The sequence below is a fragment of the Primulina huaijiensis genome, chromosome 5 (genome assembly GCF_012295235.1).
Source record: "Primulina huaijiensis isolate GDHJ02 chromosome 5, ASM1229523v2, whole genome shotgun sequence".
In the NCBI taxonomy this organism is placed as follows: domain Eukaryota; kingdom Viridiplantae; phylum Streptophyta; class Magnoliopsida; order Lamiales; family Gesneriaceae; genus Primulina; species Primulina huaijiensis.
The window spans coordinates 3,368,556-3,386,569 of NC_133310.1; the positions used below are offsets into that span (position 1 = coordinate 3,368,556).

Here is an 18,014-nt window from a genome sequence, read left to right on the forward strand (position 1 = left end):
AAAAATAGTAGTTTTTGGACGGAAGATTGACATGCCCCAGTCGGTTACATGCGCCGAGCTTCTCGCTATTCTCGTGGGTTTAAAACAGACTCAACTGCATAACTTAGAGATTTATCATGTTGCCACATATTCTGTCCTTGCCGTGTAAGCCGTCACAAGGCTGGAAGAGAACCTCAGCTATTCAGGATCCATTGTTACAGATATCAAACTTCTATTGAATTCTTGGAATAGCACTTCACTTTTTCATGTTCGTCGATCGGCAAATGTGGTTACCCATTCGATAGCAGCTTTTGTTATTTTTTCCAACTCTCAATTTGTTTGGGAGTTTGGCGATTTTCTCTTATGGTTGATTCATCTTGTAACTAAAGACATAATAACTTTGCAATAAATTACAAGTGTTAACCATTAAAAAAAACACTCATATAAAAAAATAACTAAAATTTGCAAAAATAATAATAATAATAATAATAATAATACGAGACTAAAATTAAAATTTATCAACACGAAATATTAAAACCACGAAAACTAGATTTACATTTGTGTTCGTTAATAATCTTTTATAAATTTCCAAGAAAGGATCCCATGTTATATTATGTATATTTGTACATATATATACATGTGTGAGTATGTGCAGGACCGATCCTAGTAATTTTTGGGTCTGAGTCTAATTTAAAAAACGTTCATATATCATAATCCGTGTTCTTTTTTTTTTTAGTTCCATAATAGCCTTTTTGAATTAAATCAAAACATTAAAATAATATAAAAAAATCAAACAATACACAACAATCAAAATATTTCTATTATAATTAAATAATGAAATCAAACATGTCTAAAGCGATCACTAAAAAATATCTCGTATTACGATTTTAAAGCTAAAGACATTAATGTATGATCATGTAGTTGGACAATTTCTTTTTCTATTTATAACACGGTGAATCAATTCAATATTTATTTTGACATGGTTGATCGGATAAAAGTTTCGATGAACTTTAACTTTGAGAAATTTCGTTCTGCACTTACTATTATAACCGAGGTAATTAACAAGATTTTATAAGCAATATGAGCTTTTGGAAAACATTCATCTATTTTCTTAAAGTAATTTACTGTATCAATTGCAGATTTTGTTTATCTTGTTAACGAAAACTTCAAGAATGTCAACTTCGCAAATAAATCATCTTCGTTAATATAAGAACAACTCTTATTAGTCAGAGAATAAGTTTTATGTTGTGTCAATTTACTGTAATATATAATAAATTTAGGAAATAAAAAAGTTTTTGTTTATATTTGGCTCAAGAAAAATAAATTTATATCGGAAAAAGTTATCAAGATGCTCAAGATTAATAAATTTATCAAGAAACAATGAATAATAATAATAATAAGTTTATTTCAAAAAATAATAATAATAATAAGTTTAGATTGTGCCCAAAAAAATAAATTTTTGTGATATGTAGAGAAAAAACTCACTAATAATAAATTTATATTACATCAATTTACGCTATTATATAATAATTTTTTTAAAAATTATGAGTCTCTGAAAATAATAGATCCGACTCAGATAACTCTCAGGCCTCTTAATAGGAACGAGCCTCAGTGTGTGTGGGTATGAAATGCAATTTTTTCAATATTGCTTTTTGATCGAGATATCCATTTTTTTCTCTTTATTTAGCTTCAAGAATTGATTTTTATATTTTCAGAAAACTATGGTAGAGACTATGAGCCTTTCTTGCCATGACAAAGTGTTTCGAGTGCTGTTTTCATTTTCTAAGACAGTCACTTGGAATGTCACATACAAATTTGCTCACTATTTAAGGAGATTTGAAGACACGTTTTATATTTTCAGATGATATCTCATAGTTTCGAATTCGAAACAAGAAATAATCAAAAATATTATTTCTAGATATCTTAATTCATCAAATTTCTTTAAGTGTCTCCTTTCGATGAATGACTGAAATGAGACACTTCAAAAAATGAATATTACTGATATTTTTTAGACTAGCTTTTCTATAAAAACTTTGAATATGCACTATGATTAAGTGCTGTGTTTGTGTGTCTTCAACACTTTACGAAAACACAACAATAAGTCTTGACTTGTGCACTTGACCTATTCGATGTAAATCTTCAATTCTCGTGTTTGTTCCTTCGGCGTCTCTCCTCTCTCTCTCGCCGTCCGCGTTTTATCTGCCCTATAATTTATTCCATAAAAAAAAATCTTAAAATACATGGGAACCAAAATTTTATTAAAAAATAAACTTTTTAAAACATTATTTTGATCATATATATAATTCTTATCATAAATATCTATGATTTATAAAAATAAAACTCAATGATTTTATCAATAAACACATGAAAAGAAAATTTTTAATTAGGAATAAATCATATTCCTTTCAAATTGACGCTGATTCTAAAAAATCTCGCGAAATGTTTTTAAGTTAAATAGTAGGAAATCGGAAAATTTTAATTTCCATCGGCAAATGCGAAAGGGTATGAGTGTCAATTAATGGCCTGGTCCGATTCCACGCTGTTTATTTCTTACCCACACAACGGGAAATAAATAACAGAGCTTTTCGCCTGAATTCATCCGATAATAATCATGGGAACAGCTCTGCTGCATGGTTCTTCTTGCTTGATTAGTGAGCCTCTTGCATTCTACACTGATACGGATCCATGGTTTCCTTTCCCATTTAATCATTTGACTCGTGTTTCGAATTTACTTGATGAATTGATTAGCTGCTTTTGTGGCAGATTTTGGCAAAGTGGGTGTTCTTGGGAGGAATTTTCGGAGTTCATTTTGTGGCAAATATTCAATCTTGATCAGAAACACTGGCGCAGCATCAACAAGGCGTGCCACCGTTACTTCTGTTGTACATGTTTCTCTGTCTTTTCTGTGATTTGATTACCACTTATTGCGGAGTTCAAAATAAAATTACTGATAAAGTGCTGAATTATACTTGAAATAGTAAATACATAGAGATTATCTCAGTTTTGAGCATCTGCTTTTAAAACTTCATTAGTTCCCCCTTATTCCCTATTTTTGCGTTGTTTAAGTTTGAAATTTGCATTCAAGAAAAACTGGAAGTGAAATTTAAGTTTTTTCAATTTGATACTTCCTTCTCATTAGAATGTACCCTGTAATCATTTGTTTTCATATGGTTGGTGCATGAATCCAACAATTATGTTAACTGGGAAAAGTTATATCTTACAGATTATGCGTGAAACTTGAAGTTTTAAAATTTGAGTGTAAAGCGCCCGCGCCCCCATTCACCTCATTGTGCACTGGAGATCATAATTCGATGCATTAACTACGCAGTGTAGCTTTAACATCACTTTTTTTTTGTTTCACAGCTTGGGAAGAAAGTTACGAAAGATACCATCATTCCTGACCCTGATTACCGTATTCCAGTTGTACTTCTTGGTGCGTATTGATGCTAAGAAAATGTCATGCAACCAAACTGCAAACATTTTATTTTGTTTCATTATTCATGAAATGATCATCGTCTCTCTTGCCAATGTTGGTATGGTTGTATAATGATGATATGCAATACTTGGCACTGTAATTTTAGTTCGTTTGTAGTCATGGCCCTTGGGATGCATCTTGCTATGCCACATAATAAGAGATGAATGTTGACTGTTGGAGATGGGGTGAACACAGGAAGTAATCAAGGGGATTGAGGGGAACCATTTCTAAACTTGCTTTTTTTTTTTTTTAAAAAAAAATTGATCTTATTTGTCATTGTCCACACATATCACATATACAACATCAGAGAGCTGAAATAATGATTATTTGAACTTTTCATTTGATAGGAGCGGCTGGTGGTTTTGTATTTGCGGATAATTTAGCAGCCGCAGTCCCCATTGGTCTTCTTGGATTACTCCTTTTAGTTCAGGTAATATGGAGGTTTATGCATTACATTTCTAAGAGTCACGGATAAAGTATCAATAGCTTGTCGTGTTGGGGTACCATTATGAAGCAGATATAGATGTGATTCTTCCTATAGTTTGAGAATGCAACTTTGACTATCGCTATGTACGGAATATTGCAGTAACATTCAAATGATTTTATATATTTGTTTCAGGCTACAAGGGTGAGATTTGTCTTTGATGAAGAGTCCCTGGTTTGTTTACTAATCTCTTCTCTAATGCATTTGATGCAAACATTGAAGCAACTCAATTATGCATTAGTTTAGGCTCGTAACCTTATCATGATTATGGAATGACTGATTGAGAATTCTTCTTATCCTTAGTGTAATGTAACTTGTACACCGACTATTGTTCGTCAATCCATCAAATTTGTAGTAGAACTTCATACTATTATGCTTACCGTTGAGGCAATAATGGTCTTTCTCAGGATGATGTCACATCGGTATAAACTTCAGTTTGATAGGATACCAGCATACTTATGCATCAAAATGATTTTCAATCCTTTTGGTCGACCATGTATTGACGACAATAAGAGCTTACATCAAAAAATTAAAACTAAAAAAGTAGTGTTTGGTTTCCGAACGAGTGATTTCTGAAATTTTAAAATTTCAGAAATTAGATTAAATTGTTTGGATAAACATAGATTATTGAAGATAGAAAAAAAAATAACATAGGTCATTGAAGATAGGAAAAAATATAGAGCAGATGAACTTACAGTTTAGTTTCGGATAGAAGAAATGTATCGAAGTTTAAAACTTATGAGATTTCAGCACCATATTTTAAATATTTATAAATCCTTCTAAAAGACTAAAACGAATACTAGTAAATATCTTGTAAACACGTAAAATATTTTGAACAACTGACTGGACCACAAGTTAGAGGAAGCAGGCTCTCAGTGACCTTTTCCATGCTGCAAGATGTTCTTAAGTTTTACTTACTATAGCATGACTAAGTAGAATGCTCTTTTACATCTTGATCACATGGAACTCATTTATGCCAAAGTTCAATAAATAATTCCAAGAAACCTGATCACAGGAGGTAAAAATTGGAGACCAGCTCGAGGAATCAGGTGAAAATGCTTTCGTGGGTGGAAAAAACAGTTGGAAGTAAGTGTGAGCTTTTGTTCTTTATTATCACGTACTGAGTTGTAGTTAAGAAACGGGGTTCTACAGTTGGATAGACAGTTTCCGGCATCAAAAGAGCTGAATTTTAGAGTGCTTACATGGTTTTTGACACAACTTTAAAGTCCAAATTCCCAGGGAGTGAACATATAAGCAGGTGTAACTATTTATTATCATTATTACGTGATCTGTCAGATATTCAACATTTGTGAACTGGGAGCTGTGGTGGCCTTCTTTTCCAATATTAGTTTATTTTAAGGAGACACAGACAAAGCCAGAAGGACAAATTCACTTTTTCCCAGTAATTTTTGTAAGTGTCGACCACCTTGAAACCTGAGTATCATCTACCTTGTTTTACTTCCGTGATCAAATTCTTGGTAGTGTACTGATAAAACCCATTTATCCTTCTTTCCTTTTATTGTTTCATGTAGAACGGCAAGCAACTCTATGATGTTATGGTAGAGCGATGTGGTTCTTCGAAAACCAGCGGCCCTAAATAGTGGCAACGACTAATGTTCGACACCCAAAACGAATTAGGTGTGCACTCTTCTTTTGCATTTAGTAATTTCCATATACGGCTTCATTTTTCTTTGTTGTTTGCATGGTTATTTGGTGAGACAACTCTGATATGGATAGTATCTTGAATTTAGTCAAGACGACGCTAATAATGTATTTTTTGCAGGAGAAGCCGAAATCCAGAGGTTGTTTATGGAGGGAGATCACTCATTTTCATGGACAAATTGCATGTAAGATCAATTGTCGCTTCTGACTAATTTCTATTTTCATTGTATTAAGGAAGCATGTTGAATCTAAACAAACTTTTACAGCAATTGAAATCACTGATCATTTGTCATTGCCCTCTCTCTGTGTTTGTGAATAGCTAGAAGGAACAAAATCGATGGGGTGAGTAAAAGCAATTGTTTCTTTAACTTTCTTTTTTTTTTTTAAAACATAAATCCCAACTTATATCGAATTTTTTTTTAAAAATATCTGTCTTCTGTCCTTTCAAAATATATTAAATTGTTCGATCAAGAGTAAAATTTGGATCCGACCCTCGAAATTCCGGGCAAAAAGATTCAACTTTTCCGGCAAGATAATAATGTTCAACGGTCTTCAACAATTACTAATGTCTAAACCGTAGTCACTTTTACTCAGAAAAAAAGAGTTTGGATCTCTATGTAATTTAAACATTCATTCATTCGCTCGCTTATAATAAACTTTAACCCGTCCAAAATATCAAAAAGAACATGAGAGTGAATCTTATGTGAAACCGTCTCACGGATCTTAATTGGAGATGGGTCAACCCTACTCATATTCACAATAAAAAGTAATACTCTTAGCATGAAAAGTAATAAATAAGAGATTTGTCTCAGAAATACGACCCGTGAAGTAATAAATAAGAGATTTGTCTCACAAATACGACCCGTGAGATCGTCTCACACAAGTTTTTGCCAGAACATAAATGTCATAATGTCGGGATTCACTCTCAATAGGAATAGCAATTAATGTTCTTTACCATATTAAAGGATAACAACAGAAAAAAAAAGAACAAAAAAGGTTACTCGTAACTATCTATTTCATCATATAAAAGATAGACATTAATAAACCTTCGTCAAAAGTAATTATTATTATTAACCTCTCTTCTTATTATTAGTACAGATAATACGAATAACAATAAATAATGTGAAATAAATTAATGATGATAAAACTAAAAACGTTAAAATAATGGGTATTTAAAAAATTAAAATCAGTGCATATTTGTTGGATCGCCCAACAATGAAAAATGATAATACAATTTTCCCTCGATATTTATAAGTTTTAATTGTTTCTATTATATTATTTTAATCAAAATGCCTCTAAACAAAGAGCAAAAAATGTAAAAATATATTATTCAATTTTTTTAAAATATAATATATATCAATATTTAAACAAATATTATTGTTATTGTATATTTTAAATCTAATAAAAACAAAGTCTACACAATTATTATTTTATTGTTATTATATTTTAAATTTACAACCAATTTTAATTTAGGCTGCTTAATTAATTTAACCAATAATCAATTGTCGTGAAATCGAAGAGACCATAGAAAGCAAAACCCTGAGGATGGGAAGAGCGAGAGGCGGCGGTGGAGGAGCCAGATCACCCTCACCCTCCATGTTCGGCCGGATCCTATTCCGCCACCTAGAGTCCGCCAAGAAGACGTATAGTGGCGCCAGCGTCGACCAACTGGTGGACCATCTCCGCTCCACCTATCCGCACTACGCTCGTATCAAGTTGCAGCCTTTAACCAAACGCGTCCATCAAATTCTTCACAGTTTAGGCAAAGAGAACGGAGACGTCTCTGATGATTCAAATGGCAATGAACAAAAGGAAACAACTCCCAGAAAGAAGCGAAAGGGTGCTGATGTGAGTGAGGAGAAATTGCGGCTTCTTGAAGCTCGGCATGTGAAAACGAGGAGGAACGATGACTTGTTGAACCACGGTAATGACTTCTCTTCGTCATCTGCGACATCTTCCTCAAGCCGCGTAGGATCTTCGGAGGAAGACGAAGTTACAACATCTGGGGGTGATGGAGTTGATTTGATGAAGTCGATGCTGAGGGATAATTACTGTAGTAAATCGAAGAAATCGGGGGGAGTGGAGGGGAAGAAGGAAGTGGTGGAACTTGAGGTTGTGGAGAACGGTCTTGACAAAACTGTGAAGTTGGTAAGTCGGAAGGGCGGTGAAGATGGTATAGAATTTAGGGAAAGAAAGGGAGGTGGCAATGCTCTTGGTGCGATTAGTAATGATGAAATTAATGGGCCAAAGTTTAAGGATTTAGGGGGTATGAGTGAAGTGATTTGTCAATTAAAAATGGAAGTGATCGTGCCTTTGCGTCGTCCGGAGCTGCCGCGGCACCTGGGAGTGAAACCCATTTCCGGGATTTTGCTTTACGGGCCACCAGGATGTGGGAAAACCAAACTAGCTCACGCAATTGCCAATGAGGCCAGAGTTCCGTTTTACAAGATTTCTGCGACTGAATTGGTGTCTGGAGTATCAGGTCTGCATGTTATATACGTATAAAGTAATGCTTGTTACTTATGTTTGTTAATGGTTTATTGTGTTGATTGCTTCTATTTAAGTTGGGGTTAACAAAAATTCTCCACCCTATATTTGAATTGTTAACTTGGAGAGCCATGATCGTTATAATGTATTAAGTGAGAGCCTCGGTCTGATATTTGTGATTTGGTATTTTTTTATTGACGAAAAATAAAAGCTTACAATGATTTATATTTAGTCTGAAACTCCCTTCTTGGTGGAACCAGTTTGTGAGGACTAGGATTGTTAGATTGACCAAATTCTGGAAAAAAAAAACAGCTTACAAAAAATTTATTTAGTCTGAAACTCCCTTCTTGGTGGAACCAATTTGCGAGGACTGGGATGGTTAGATTGACTAATATTCTATTGGTTGATCAAGGAATATAGTTAATCATACTATGATCTTCATTTTTCCAGATTTTTTATTTTCAGGTGACTTCATATCTGAATTTTCCATGTGCCTTTTTGTGGGTTCTTAGCCACCTTTTGGTTTCTTATTTTTTTGGGTTATAGGTGTTTTTGATTTCTAGGCATGCTGGAAATCGCAAGTGTTGTGCTTTATATATATGATTTGTTTTGAAAACTTTCTAGGTGCATCCGAAGAAAATATCCGAGAGCTGTTTTCAAAAGCTCACAGGACAGCACCATCGATCGTATTCATTGATGAAATTGATGCAGTTGCTTCAAAAAGAGAAAATTTGCAAAGAGAAATGGAACGACGTATTGTTACACAATTGATGATGTGCATGGATGACACTTACAAACTCGCAAAACCTGTGGATAGAAAGGAATATCCAGAAAGTTCAGATAGCAGAACTGGTTATGTCCTTGTAATTGGAGCAACAAATAGACCGGATTGTATGGACCCTGCTTTGAGGAGGCCTGGACGCTTTGATCTTGAAATTGGCTTAGGTGTTCCGGATGAAGAAGCACGGGTTCAGATATTAACCGTACTCACTGGTAATCTTAAAGTTGATGGTGCTCTAGATCTTAAGAGAGTAGCTAGGTGCACTCCGGGATATGTCGGAGCAGATTTAGCTGCACTGGCCGACAAGGCTGGAAACCTTGCGATGAAGAGAATCATAGGTCAGATAAAAGATGTTCTTTCAAGTGAATATAGTGAAGATTGGTTGAGTCACCCGTGGTCACATGAAGAATTGGAAAAACTTAGCATCACCATGGCTGATTTTGAGGTAATCATGATTTGGATCCAATGCACTCGTTGGTATACAATGAATGGATTATGGTGCTTAATCTAAGTTTTTTATACTAATTATGTTCCACAACAAACCTGCCCGCCTTTCTTTCCAGCGATCTCTCGATTGTACAAAAGGTAGAGATATAAATGGGTAGTAGTATATGTTGTGAAAGTTGAGAATTTGCTATTGTGATTTCATGATTCTATTAATGCTTTATGTTCTTCACGCCAGTGATTATATTGTAATTATATGACCTAGCCTTGTCTACTCATCACATGTTCCTTTTCATTGATATTAGTTTCACATACCTTATTGTCTCTTTTTATTCCCCTCTTTTTTTTTCATGGTTGTTGTTATGCTCTATAATCTATCTATTTGATTGTTTGCAGGTAGCTGCAAAAATGGTTCAACCTTCTTCTAGAAGAGAAGGATTTTCTGCTGTACCGAATGTGAAGTGGGATGATGTCGGAGGACTTCATTTGCTCAGACAAGAACTTGACCGATATATAGTTAAGCGAATAAAGTATCCTGAAGATTATGAGGTGATTAATGTCATATCTGGTAACTTTTTGTATACAGATATCTGTAAATGCCATGTGTGGCATAGCCAAATTTTCTTTGCTTAGACAAGAACGTTTTTGTAGACAAATGTGGCGTATCCAAATTTTCTTTCTCGAGTTTTCAATACGCGTATGCATATGTCCCAATATCATTGCAGCTTATTCCTTGGGACTTTATTTATTGAGAATCAAGCAATCTCTTACCCCACCCACCTGTTTTAACAAATAAACCTTGCAGAGTTTGCTGTCAAAAAATCTTCCAACTTGTCATATTCTCAATGATTTTGAGGAGTTTGATGCTTGATATAGATTTGTTATATTGTAGGATTTCGATGTGGATCTAGAGACAGGAATTTTGCTCTATGGCCCTCCTGGCTGTGGAAAGACGTTGATTGCAAAGGCTGTTGCAAATGAAGCTGGAGCAAATTTCATTCATATTAAGGTTCCTTCGATTTCTTTTTTATAGTATAGTTGAGCACGTAATTTGTTGGTTCTTTAATCTTTTTCTGGTGTATATCAGGGCCCTGAACTGCTAAATAAATATGTTGGTGAAAGTGAATCGGCTGTGCGGATAATATTCAGTCGTGCAAGAACATGTTCTCCATGCATACTTTTTTTTGACGAGGTACCTTTTTCTCTCCTTTACTTCATTTACAATTGCCCACCCTGCTACCAAATAGGTTATATGGTGCTTCAAATTAAAGTATTCCCGATTTCATATCGTTATCTTCACCAATAGGGTCCCTTCGTTTCAAGTTTTTACAGAATGTATGTGCCCATCAAACATGCATAGTTGTGCTGCTGGTAGTCAAAACTTAATTGGATAATCTCAACGTTTACTTTATAATTTTTCGGAAGGGATTATAATATGCCTTCAAGGTTAAATGCAGGTCTAATGATTTTGAACTATAGATTTACCATATTGTGGTACTCCTTTCTGTACTTAGACTGATTTTTCATTTTGTTGTTTCTTCTCTTGGTAAATAGGTCAGTTTGATCACTTGATGGATTTTTATGTTCTCTTATCTCCACAATTCCTCTTTTGTTCCTTATCTATTAGGTGGATGCATTAACGACAAAGCGTGGTAAAGAAGGGGGATGGGTTGTTGAGCGACTCTTGAATCAGGTTAATGAAAAAACTCTTTTGGAATCGGTTCCCCTTCCTATGAGTATGATTTCCATCTGCATGTCTAACCATTTCATGGGTTGTTTCTATTATTTCAGCTACTGATTGAGCTTGATGGAGCAGAAGTGAGACGGGGTGTTTATGTAATTGGTGCCACAAATAGGTAGATGCTATTGTTCCAACTCTTGGGGCATTTTTGTGGATCAACAACCAAAATATATGTTTTTATTAGGTCCCTTGTTTAACATCCTCGACATTTTTGACAGGCCTGAAGTCATGGACCCGGCTCTTCTTAGACCTGGAAGATTTGGTAAACTTTTGTATGTTCCTCTTCCATGTCCGGAGGAACGAGGAATGATCTTGAGAGCTCTTGTTGGGAAGAAGAAGATAGATGCCACCGTCGATCTTATGGCCCTTGGGAAAGGCACATCATGTGAGAATTTTAGTGGAGCCGATCTATCTGCACTGGTATGCCCTTGTTATTCTGACGAACTTTCCTTTATACATAATTTGTTTCTTAATTTAGCCTTCATGTTTTTTGTCTGAAACTATCAATTGCACCTGACAATGACAGATGAATGAAGCCGCTATGGCTGCAATGGAAGATAAATTGGCGTTATCACATGAAAGTTCGTTTGATGACTCATATCGGACAATAAAATACGAACATTTCAAGAAAGCATTAGATAAAATCTCGCCCTCAGTTTCAGAAAAGGTCTTTTCGTGCTACACATTTGCAATCATCTAAATAAAATACCTTGTTTTATCCGTTCTCATCATATATACTTTTTTTTTGTGCAGCAAAAAAAGTATTACAAAAGTTTGACGGGAAGCTTCAATTATGGACGAGAGCAGAGTTGATGCTTCCTAATCAAACCATTTTCTTGAACTATTCCATCGGACAATTTCGGCTGACAACACCATTGTGTGACCGTCGAAGCAGATTGTAGCAGAAAGCTACTGCTGCATTGTTGTTTGAAGCATTGCCTTTTTCACTTTGCGTTACATTTTTGTTTGGATTTTTATGCTGTTGGCATTGTGTCATACGCGGTATTCTTTTTCTTCATGATGGAAGTGTAGTTCGTGCACTTGAATATTCAGTTAATACCTGAATCAACTGATCTTATTTGACTAACTTTAAATTCATTTTAGTTCTACAATAACAATCGTGATTGCTTAAAATTTGTTAATTTAAATTTATTCAAATTACTTCGACATGAATTCTTCATCTTTCATCTTGATACTATCAAATGTTTGGATTGTCACATACACAGTTTATTCTACTTTGTTTGATGTTATATTCGTATAATTGTATCAGTTTATCTCAGGTATATTTGACAATGTGATACATTTTGATCTTGGTAATGTTTGAGGGACGCTACTTTTGCTGCCATCGAAAGAGCTATGCGAGAAATGGAATCTATCACCACCAGCATTCTTATGAATCCGACATTTGGTCTAATTCGATTATCTATTCCTCTGTCTGTATTTAATTTCTTCGAAATCAACAAATTTAAATTTTTTAATTAATTAAAATATAATTATAATAATACTATAAGGGGGCGTTTGGTTTGGGGGATAAGGGGGGATTACTTTTTTTATCCTACTTAGTCAGCTGTTTGGTACGCGTGATTATTTAACCAAGTCAATCCCTCCTATGAATGATTAAGTTATATTAGGTAGGTTAAAATAATACCTCTTCACCCCCTAGGATTATTTATCCAACTCTTAGTACCTCCTATTTTTTCAATTTTACCCTTCTCTTATATTCAAACTCACCACCAATTCCCGCCGCCGACCGTCGCCGCCGCCACGATCGCCGCCGGCAGACCACCAGCCGACCGCCGACCGAGCACCAGCCGGCCGCCGCCGCCGCCGGCCGACATTTCCGGCCGCCGCCTCCCGCCTGCCGTTTCCGGTCGCCGGCCGCCGCCTCCCGCCTGCCGTTTCCGGTCGCCGTCCGTCGCCGCGAAGGGGCCGACCACCGACCGAGCCCCGGCCGAGCACCAGCCGGCCGCCGCCGGCCGACATTTCCGGCCGGCCGTTTCCGGCCGCCGCCTACCGCCTGCCGTTTCCGGTCGCCGGCCGCCGCCGCGAAGGGGAAGGGCAATTTTGTCTTCTCATCAAAAAATTCAAAATTATCCTACACTTAAANGCCGACCGAGCACCAGCCGGCCGCCGCCGCCGCCGGCCGACATTTCCGGCCGCCGCCTCCCGCCTGCCGTTTCCGGTCGCCGGCCGCCGCCGCGAAGGGGAAGGGCAATTTTGTCTTCTCATCAAAAAATTCAAAATTATCCTACACTTAAAAATCTTACCAAACATAATATTATTTTACACCATATATTACAATCCTATCACAATCATTTTCTTTATCATTTACATACTAATCATTAGTTTATCCTATCCTTCCAACCAAACATAGCCTAACTTTAAATGAGTAATGGTGCTTTAGGGAGAGAGCGATACATTTTGACTTTTTGAAATATAATTTGTTATTTTATGACTTTTTAGATATGAAATTATTTTAGTGGCACTTGATATGTAAGTTTTAGAAAAGACGGGGGTTATTTGGGAATACAAAGAAATTTGCGATTTGGTTTCGACCAAAAGCCCTAATTTTAGTCTGCCTGATAAAACACGCTCATAGTAATTCCCATTTATTTTTCCCTTTGGAGAATTCGGAACTTTGAATTGGAGATAGAAGATGGGTTGGATCGGAGAGCAAATAGATTCGATCAAATCTTTGCAGTTTAGACAAGTTCTCACTCAACTCATCAGCCTCGGTTCGTTATTTTATCTCTTTCGTTATGGATTGAATGTTGGATTCAGTTTTTCAAGTTTGCAATCATGAGTTTTATTCTGATTTTGAGTTTTTTTTAATGGGTTGAATTCAAAATTTGGAATTTCCTTTTTGGATTTAAATGCATAGTTTTGTGCAATGTGCGTATACATCAACGAGGAAGTTTGTCTCAGATATGCCTATGTTGTTTTGTAGGTGATAAATCTCTTTTTATAAGAGAGAAAATTTATCTTACATATATTTGCTAAGGGATAGGGGATTTGAGACCGCTGGGTGATTCCAGAAATTGAAAGGGGAAGTAGAAAGTAGCGAAGAGATTTAGAGCACATTCCCCAATATAAATGAGAATGCAAAACTGATGCCTGATTGTTCTATATTCTATTTTCTTACATAAGTAAGAACTGGCTAAAAATTTACGTTTAGAAATGATAATATGAATATAGTCATTGACATTAATCACCAATTTCCCGTGATCCAATAGCACTGTATATTATTGTATCTTCATCCTTTATGAGGCTTTTAGCAGATGTACCATGATTTGCTTGATGACTGCAGTGTTATTCATTATTATTTTTCTAGTCACGAGTTAATTTTATGTGAAGTAAATTATACGAATATCTTAATAAGCTATGAATTTACCAAATGTTGCACTCAACCATGTTTTTTTCTCTTTTCTAACTCGTGAACACATAATTGACTAGTTATTATTCTTTGTGTCTTTCAGGTATGATAGTCACATCAGCACTTATTATTTGGAAAGGACTAATGTGCGTCACTGGTAGTGAATCGCCTGTTGTCGTTGTCCTTTCTGGAAGCATGGAACCTGGCTTTAAAAGGGTGAATCCCCCTTGATAATTTAGAAAAACAATCTGATTTTTATCACCTGATTAGTGATCTCCAATCATCTCTACCTAGCTTTAACTAGATTTCAATCACCATAAAAGTCATTTACCATAGCTAATAACTCACATTGTATTTTATATGCAGTCAATTTTTTTTGTCTCTAACAGTGTTCTAAAAATCGGACTAGGCGGACTTAGGCAGTCGAAAATTACTATTTTTCTTGTTTTTTTTGGGATTTTTTTTGAAAAGTTTTTTTGAGCTTTTAATTTAAATTAAAAGTTCAATAAAAAAAAGAAAGAAAAGTAAACCAAAGTCCAACATTACCATTTATGTAGTAGAAGCTAGGTCCTTTATGTTGCTCAACGTTGATATTGATGGCCAATCTAGGTTTCGTAAATTGCATAAAACTATTGTTGTACGTTGATTGAAACTGATATTCACTCTATCCACTTGTTATTGCTCTCATGCTCATGCGAACGAGTGAGTCTAACATAACTGCAATACTAACCGAGTGACTGTATCTTAAAATATTTATATTCATGCTGCTGTACATGAATTAAAAGACCACCCTTCTTGTACCCATTTTAGTATATACAGTTATATCCTATAACTTCAAAAATTAAATTTCATTTTGCAAATTATTTGCTTATTCATACATAAACCTTTTTTGCTAGTATTGTGCACATTGACTTATGATGCCTATGCTTGGTCGCAGTTTTTGAATTTTAGGAACATTAAAAAAATTAAGAACGTAAAGTTTTATTGGATCATAATTATCAAACACAGTAACTTTGGGTACTAAAATGCCAATTAACAAAATTTAATGATGGTTTTAATGTTGCAGGGTGACATTTTATTCTTGCATATGAGTAAGGAACCTATTCGTGCTGGAGAAATCGTAGTTTTTAACGTTGATGTAAGTACTTATTATTTTGTTTGTTTTGCATTTATCCCCTCTGTTTGTTAGTCATCTATTGTTTGCATGACTTTTACCTGTATTTGATCTTATAATAATTATCAGTTAGTATTGCATCCAAAAGCATATGCGGTTGAGATATTGGTAATATTCGAAATATCACTTACGCTGGGAATATCTTTTGTCTCCTCAGTTATGGTTTATCACCATGAAATTGGGGAGGAGGTAGTATTAGATATGCAAACATCAATAAAGTAGTGGAGGAAGCCATAACATATAAAAATATATCAATAAAATTTGGAAAATCGCATTGAAGAAGAGATGCGGGAAAGTGTTTGTTTACTTTTTTCTATCTTCCAAAATAACGAAATAATTTTTTCCATTTTTTTGTTTGTTTAAACTTTTATCTCTTCCTTAATAAACTAAATATTTTTTCCTTGTTTACAGGGGCGCGAAATTCCTATAGTCCACAGAGTCATTAAGGTGAGTACACTAGGTAATACATGCGTTGTCATTTTTTCTTCTTTCTGCTCATATTCATCTTTGAACCTAAGTTCGCGAAACAAATGTCGGATATCAATTATTTTCTTATCCCCCCTTAGAAAAGGGAAAACAAGCAAATAGGTGGTGCGAAAATTATGGAGTCTGTCGTTGGAACATATTACCTTCTTGGAGGAGCAAATAAGATCAAACATACTTTTCTATATAATATCGTACCTGTTCTTTTTAACGAGTTAATAATGAATGATACTCTTGGTTGTTCATAAGAAAAGGTGCTTTGTCATCCCATCTCTTTTTCTTTCTTCTAATTAAGTGACTCTAATGCTGCTTCTTTCTTTAGGTTCATGAGCGTCAGGATACTGGAGAAGTCGATGTTCTGACAAAAGGTATCGCTTCTTTGAATGTCTTTATCTCTAATCTATAATTGATGTTTCTGTTTATGCATCTTAGTGTACATGAGTTAATTTTCACTGCAAAAGAAATCGACAGAATCTAAAATGTTACAGAATGCTGGGTTCTTTTTAGTAATATTTGTGGCATATGCATGTTTGATGTGTTGTGTTGCTTTTGGACTTGGTTTTAAGTTGATTCCACTGCTTCTATTTTCCATACGGTTGGATAGCTGGTGTTTACATTATTCATTTATATATTCAGGAGACAACAATTTTGGGGATGACAGACTCTTGTACGCTCATGGCCAACTTTGGCTTCAGAGGCATCACATTATGGGTAGAGCTGTTGGGTAAGTTGTTTGTGGTTAATGTTCTTGACATACTCATTTATACCATTGGTGAGAAGTGATCATGTACTAGGTTTGATTGTGATGTAATCAATATTTGCAACTAAAATAAAGATGCAGACATAAAATTGGCTCTATATTGATCCTCTTTACGTGCTTTCCTAAACATGTAAGGGAAATAATATCATAGTTTTGAAAGCATATATGTTAGATAAGCAATTTGTGGTGTTTTTGCTCATGTGATGGAGTATGATTACAAGCTTTTTCCAAAAGCAAAGAGGTAATTTGCCCAGATCTGAATGAAGATGGTATGACAAGTGTAAACAAGGAAGTACCTTGGACTGAGTTCCCTAGAGGTTTTCAAATTTAGATGTCGATGTATCCGAAAATTTCTGCTGAAATAATTATGGGACAGTTCTTTTATATTTCTTTTGTGCATCACATCCCATGATTCCCCCACCCTCCCTGGTCTATGTTACGTTTAAATATTCTCAAGGAATAATAAGTCGTTCATTTAGCGGACCACTTTTCTTGACCTCATCATCTTGCTACAATTTATTTTTGGCCTTCTGAAGTCTGTCTGGCTCTGAATACTCACATGTGCATTCTATTTCTATACGATTTAGCCCTGATCAGTTGATATATTTCGGGTATTTCCTGAATGCTGGTTTTTGAATGATCATCAATTGGCTCACTTTTCTTTTCTTTCCTTTTATTTTTTTGGCCTCTTTTCAGATTCTTGCCATATGTGGGTTGGGTAACTATAATCATGACTGAAAAGCCTATCGTCAAGGTTCGGTTCTTAATGTGCAAGTCCATTTTTATTTTATTTTATTTTATTTTATTTTATTTTGTGTTGTATATATGTAAGAAATAAATTTTTTGAATGGAAAATCGGTGTTTAGTTTAACTTGGTTTTTGTTTCATGCAGTATATACTAATAGGTGCTTTGGGATTGCTTGTGATTACTTCCAAAGAGTAGGGAGTGGAGATCATGTAATGTAACGAGCTTCTGAATTTTTGGAAATCGTTTACAGACTTGGAATTCTTTGTTCTGAATCGCCCTAATTGTGAACTACAAAAATATTCGTGAACTGGAACATACTAATATATTTTCTTAAGCAAGAATGAGACGAGATTTTCTTCCGAATGCAAACGAGTCGAGCCGAGTATTAATACTTTCATGTTCGATATCATGTGTTTTGTTGTT

General features: G+C 35.0%; 3 protein-coding genes across 5 annotated transcripts; all 3 read left to right on the forward strand.

Annotated features, from left to right (window-relative positions):
• Positions 1 to 2,467: 2,467 nt before the first annotated feature.
• Positions 2,468 to 5,977, forward strand: LOC140976379 (uncharacterized). Of its 3 annotated transcripts, none has more exons than XM_073440487.1 (9): positions 2,468 to 2,630; positions 2,728 to 2,861; positions 3,343 to 3,412; positions 3,802 to 3,884; positions 4,074 to 4,112; positions 4,954 to 5,024; positions 5,235 to 5,349; positions 5,471 to 5,576; positions 5,722 to 5,977. In XM_073440487.1, exons 1-8 carry the CDS (start codon positions 2,591 to 2,593, stop codon positions 5,537 to 5,539), a joined length of 621 nt encoding a protein of 206 aa, XP_073296588.1. In that variant the 5' UTR covers positions 2,468 to 2,590; the 3' UTR covers positions 5,540 to 5,576; positions 5,722 to 5,977. The 3 variants fall into 3 exon arrangements, with proteins under 3 accessions (XP_073296588.1, XP_073296587.1, XP_073296589.1); XM_073440486.1 differs by having other exon boundaries at positions 2,469 to 2,630; positions 5,471 to 5,578; positions 5,725 to 5,977; XM_073440488.1 differs by having other exon boundaries at positions 2,471 to 2,630; positions 2,743 to 2,861; positions 5,471 to 5,578; positions 5,725 to 5,977.
• A 1,121-nt stretch (positions 5,978 to 7,098) lies between these two features.
• LOC140976375 (cell division control protein 48 homolog C-like) lies at positions 7,099 to 12,124 on the forward strand. The gene is made up of 10 exons (XM_073440481.1): positions 7,099 to 8,082; positions 8,712 to 9,313; positions 9,709 to 9,861; positions 10,205 to 10,321; positions 10,400 to 10,504; positions 10,940 to 11,005; positions 11,104 to 11,168; positions 11,272 to 11,473; positions 11,580 to 11,720; positions 11,807 to 12,124. The coding sequence occupies exons 1-10, from the start codon at positions 7,146 to 7,148 to the stop codon at positions 11,864 to 11,866; spliced, it is 2,448 nt and encodes an 815-aa protein (XP_073296582.1). The 5' UTR covers positions 7,099 to 7,145; the 3' UTR covers positions 11,867 to 12,124.
• A 1,445-nt stretch (positions 12,125 to 13,569) lies between these two features.
• LOC140976376 (uncharacterized) lies at positions 13,570 to 18,000 on the forward strand. The gene is made up of 8 exons (XM_073440483.1): positions 13,570 to 13,788; positions 14,530 to 14,642; positions 15,493 to 15,564; positions 16,012 to 16,047; positions 16,406 to 16,451; positions 16,720 to 16,807; positions 17,540 to 17,597; positions 17,736 to 18,000. The coding sequence occupies exons 1-8, from the start codon at positions 13,710 to 13,712 to the stop codon at positions 17,784 to 17,786; spliced, it is 543 nt and encodes a 180-aa protein (XP_073296584.1). The 5' UTR covers positions 13,570 to 13,709; the 3' UTR covers positions 17,787 to 18,000.
• Positions 18,001 to 18,014: the final 14 nt, after the last annotated feature.

Bases quoted from the DNA above. Each gene is read 5' to 3' on its own strand.
- LOC140976379 (XM_073440487.1), top strand. From the start codon at position 2,591: ATGGGAACAGCTCTGCTGCATGGTTCTTCTTGCTTGATTA. The intron at 3,413-3,801 runs GTGCGTATTGAT...TTCATTTGATAG, and splicing joins TATTCCAGTTGTACTTCTTG to GAGCGGCTGGTGGTTTTGTA. The intron at 3,885-4,073 runs GTAATATGGAGG...TATTTGTTTCAG, and splicing joins GATTACTCCTTTTAGTTCAG to GCTACAAGGGTGAGATTTGT.
- LOC140976376 (XM_073440483.1), top strand. From the start codon at position 13,710: ATGGGTTGGATCGGAGAGCAAATAGATTCGATCAAATCTTTGCAGTTT. The intron at 13,789-14,529 runs GTTCGTTATTTT...TGTGTCTTTCAG, and splicing joins CACTCAACTCATCAGCCTCG to GTATGATAGTCACATCAGCA. The intron at 15,565-16,011 runs GTAAGTACTTAT...CCTTGTTTACAG, and splicing joins TCGTAGTTTTTAACGTTGAT to GGGCGCGAAATTCCTATAGT.
- LOC140976375 (XM_073440481.1), top strand. From the start codon at position 7,146: ATGGGAAGAGCGAGAGGCGGCGGTGGAGGAGCCAGATCACCCTCACCC. The intron at 8,083-8,711 runs GTCTGCATGTTA...AAAACTTTCTAG, and splicing joins ATTGGTGTCTGGAGTATCAG to GTGCATCCGAAGAAAATATC. The intron at 10,322-10,399 runs GTTCCTTCGATT...GGTGTATATCAG, and splicing joins CAAATTTCATTCATATTAAG to GGCCCTGAACTGCTAAATAA.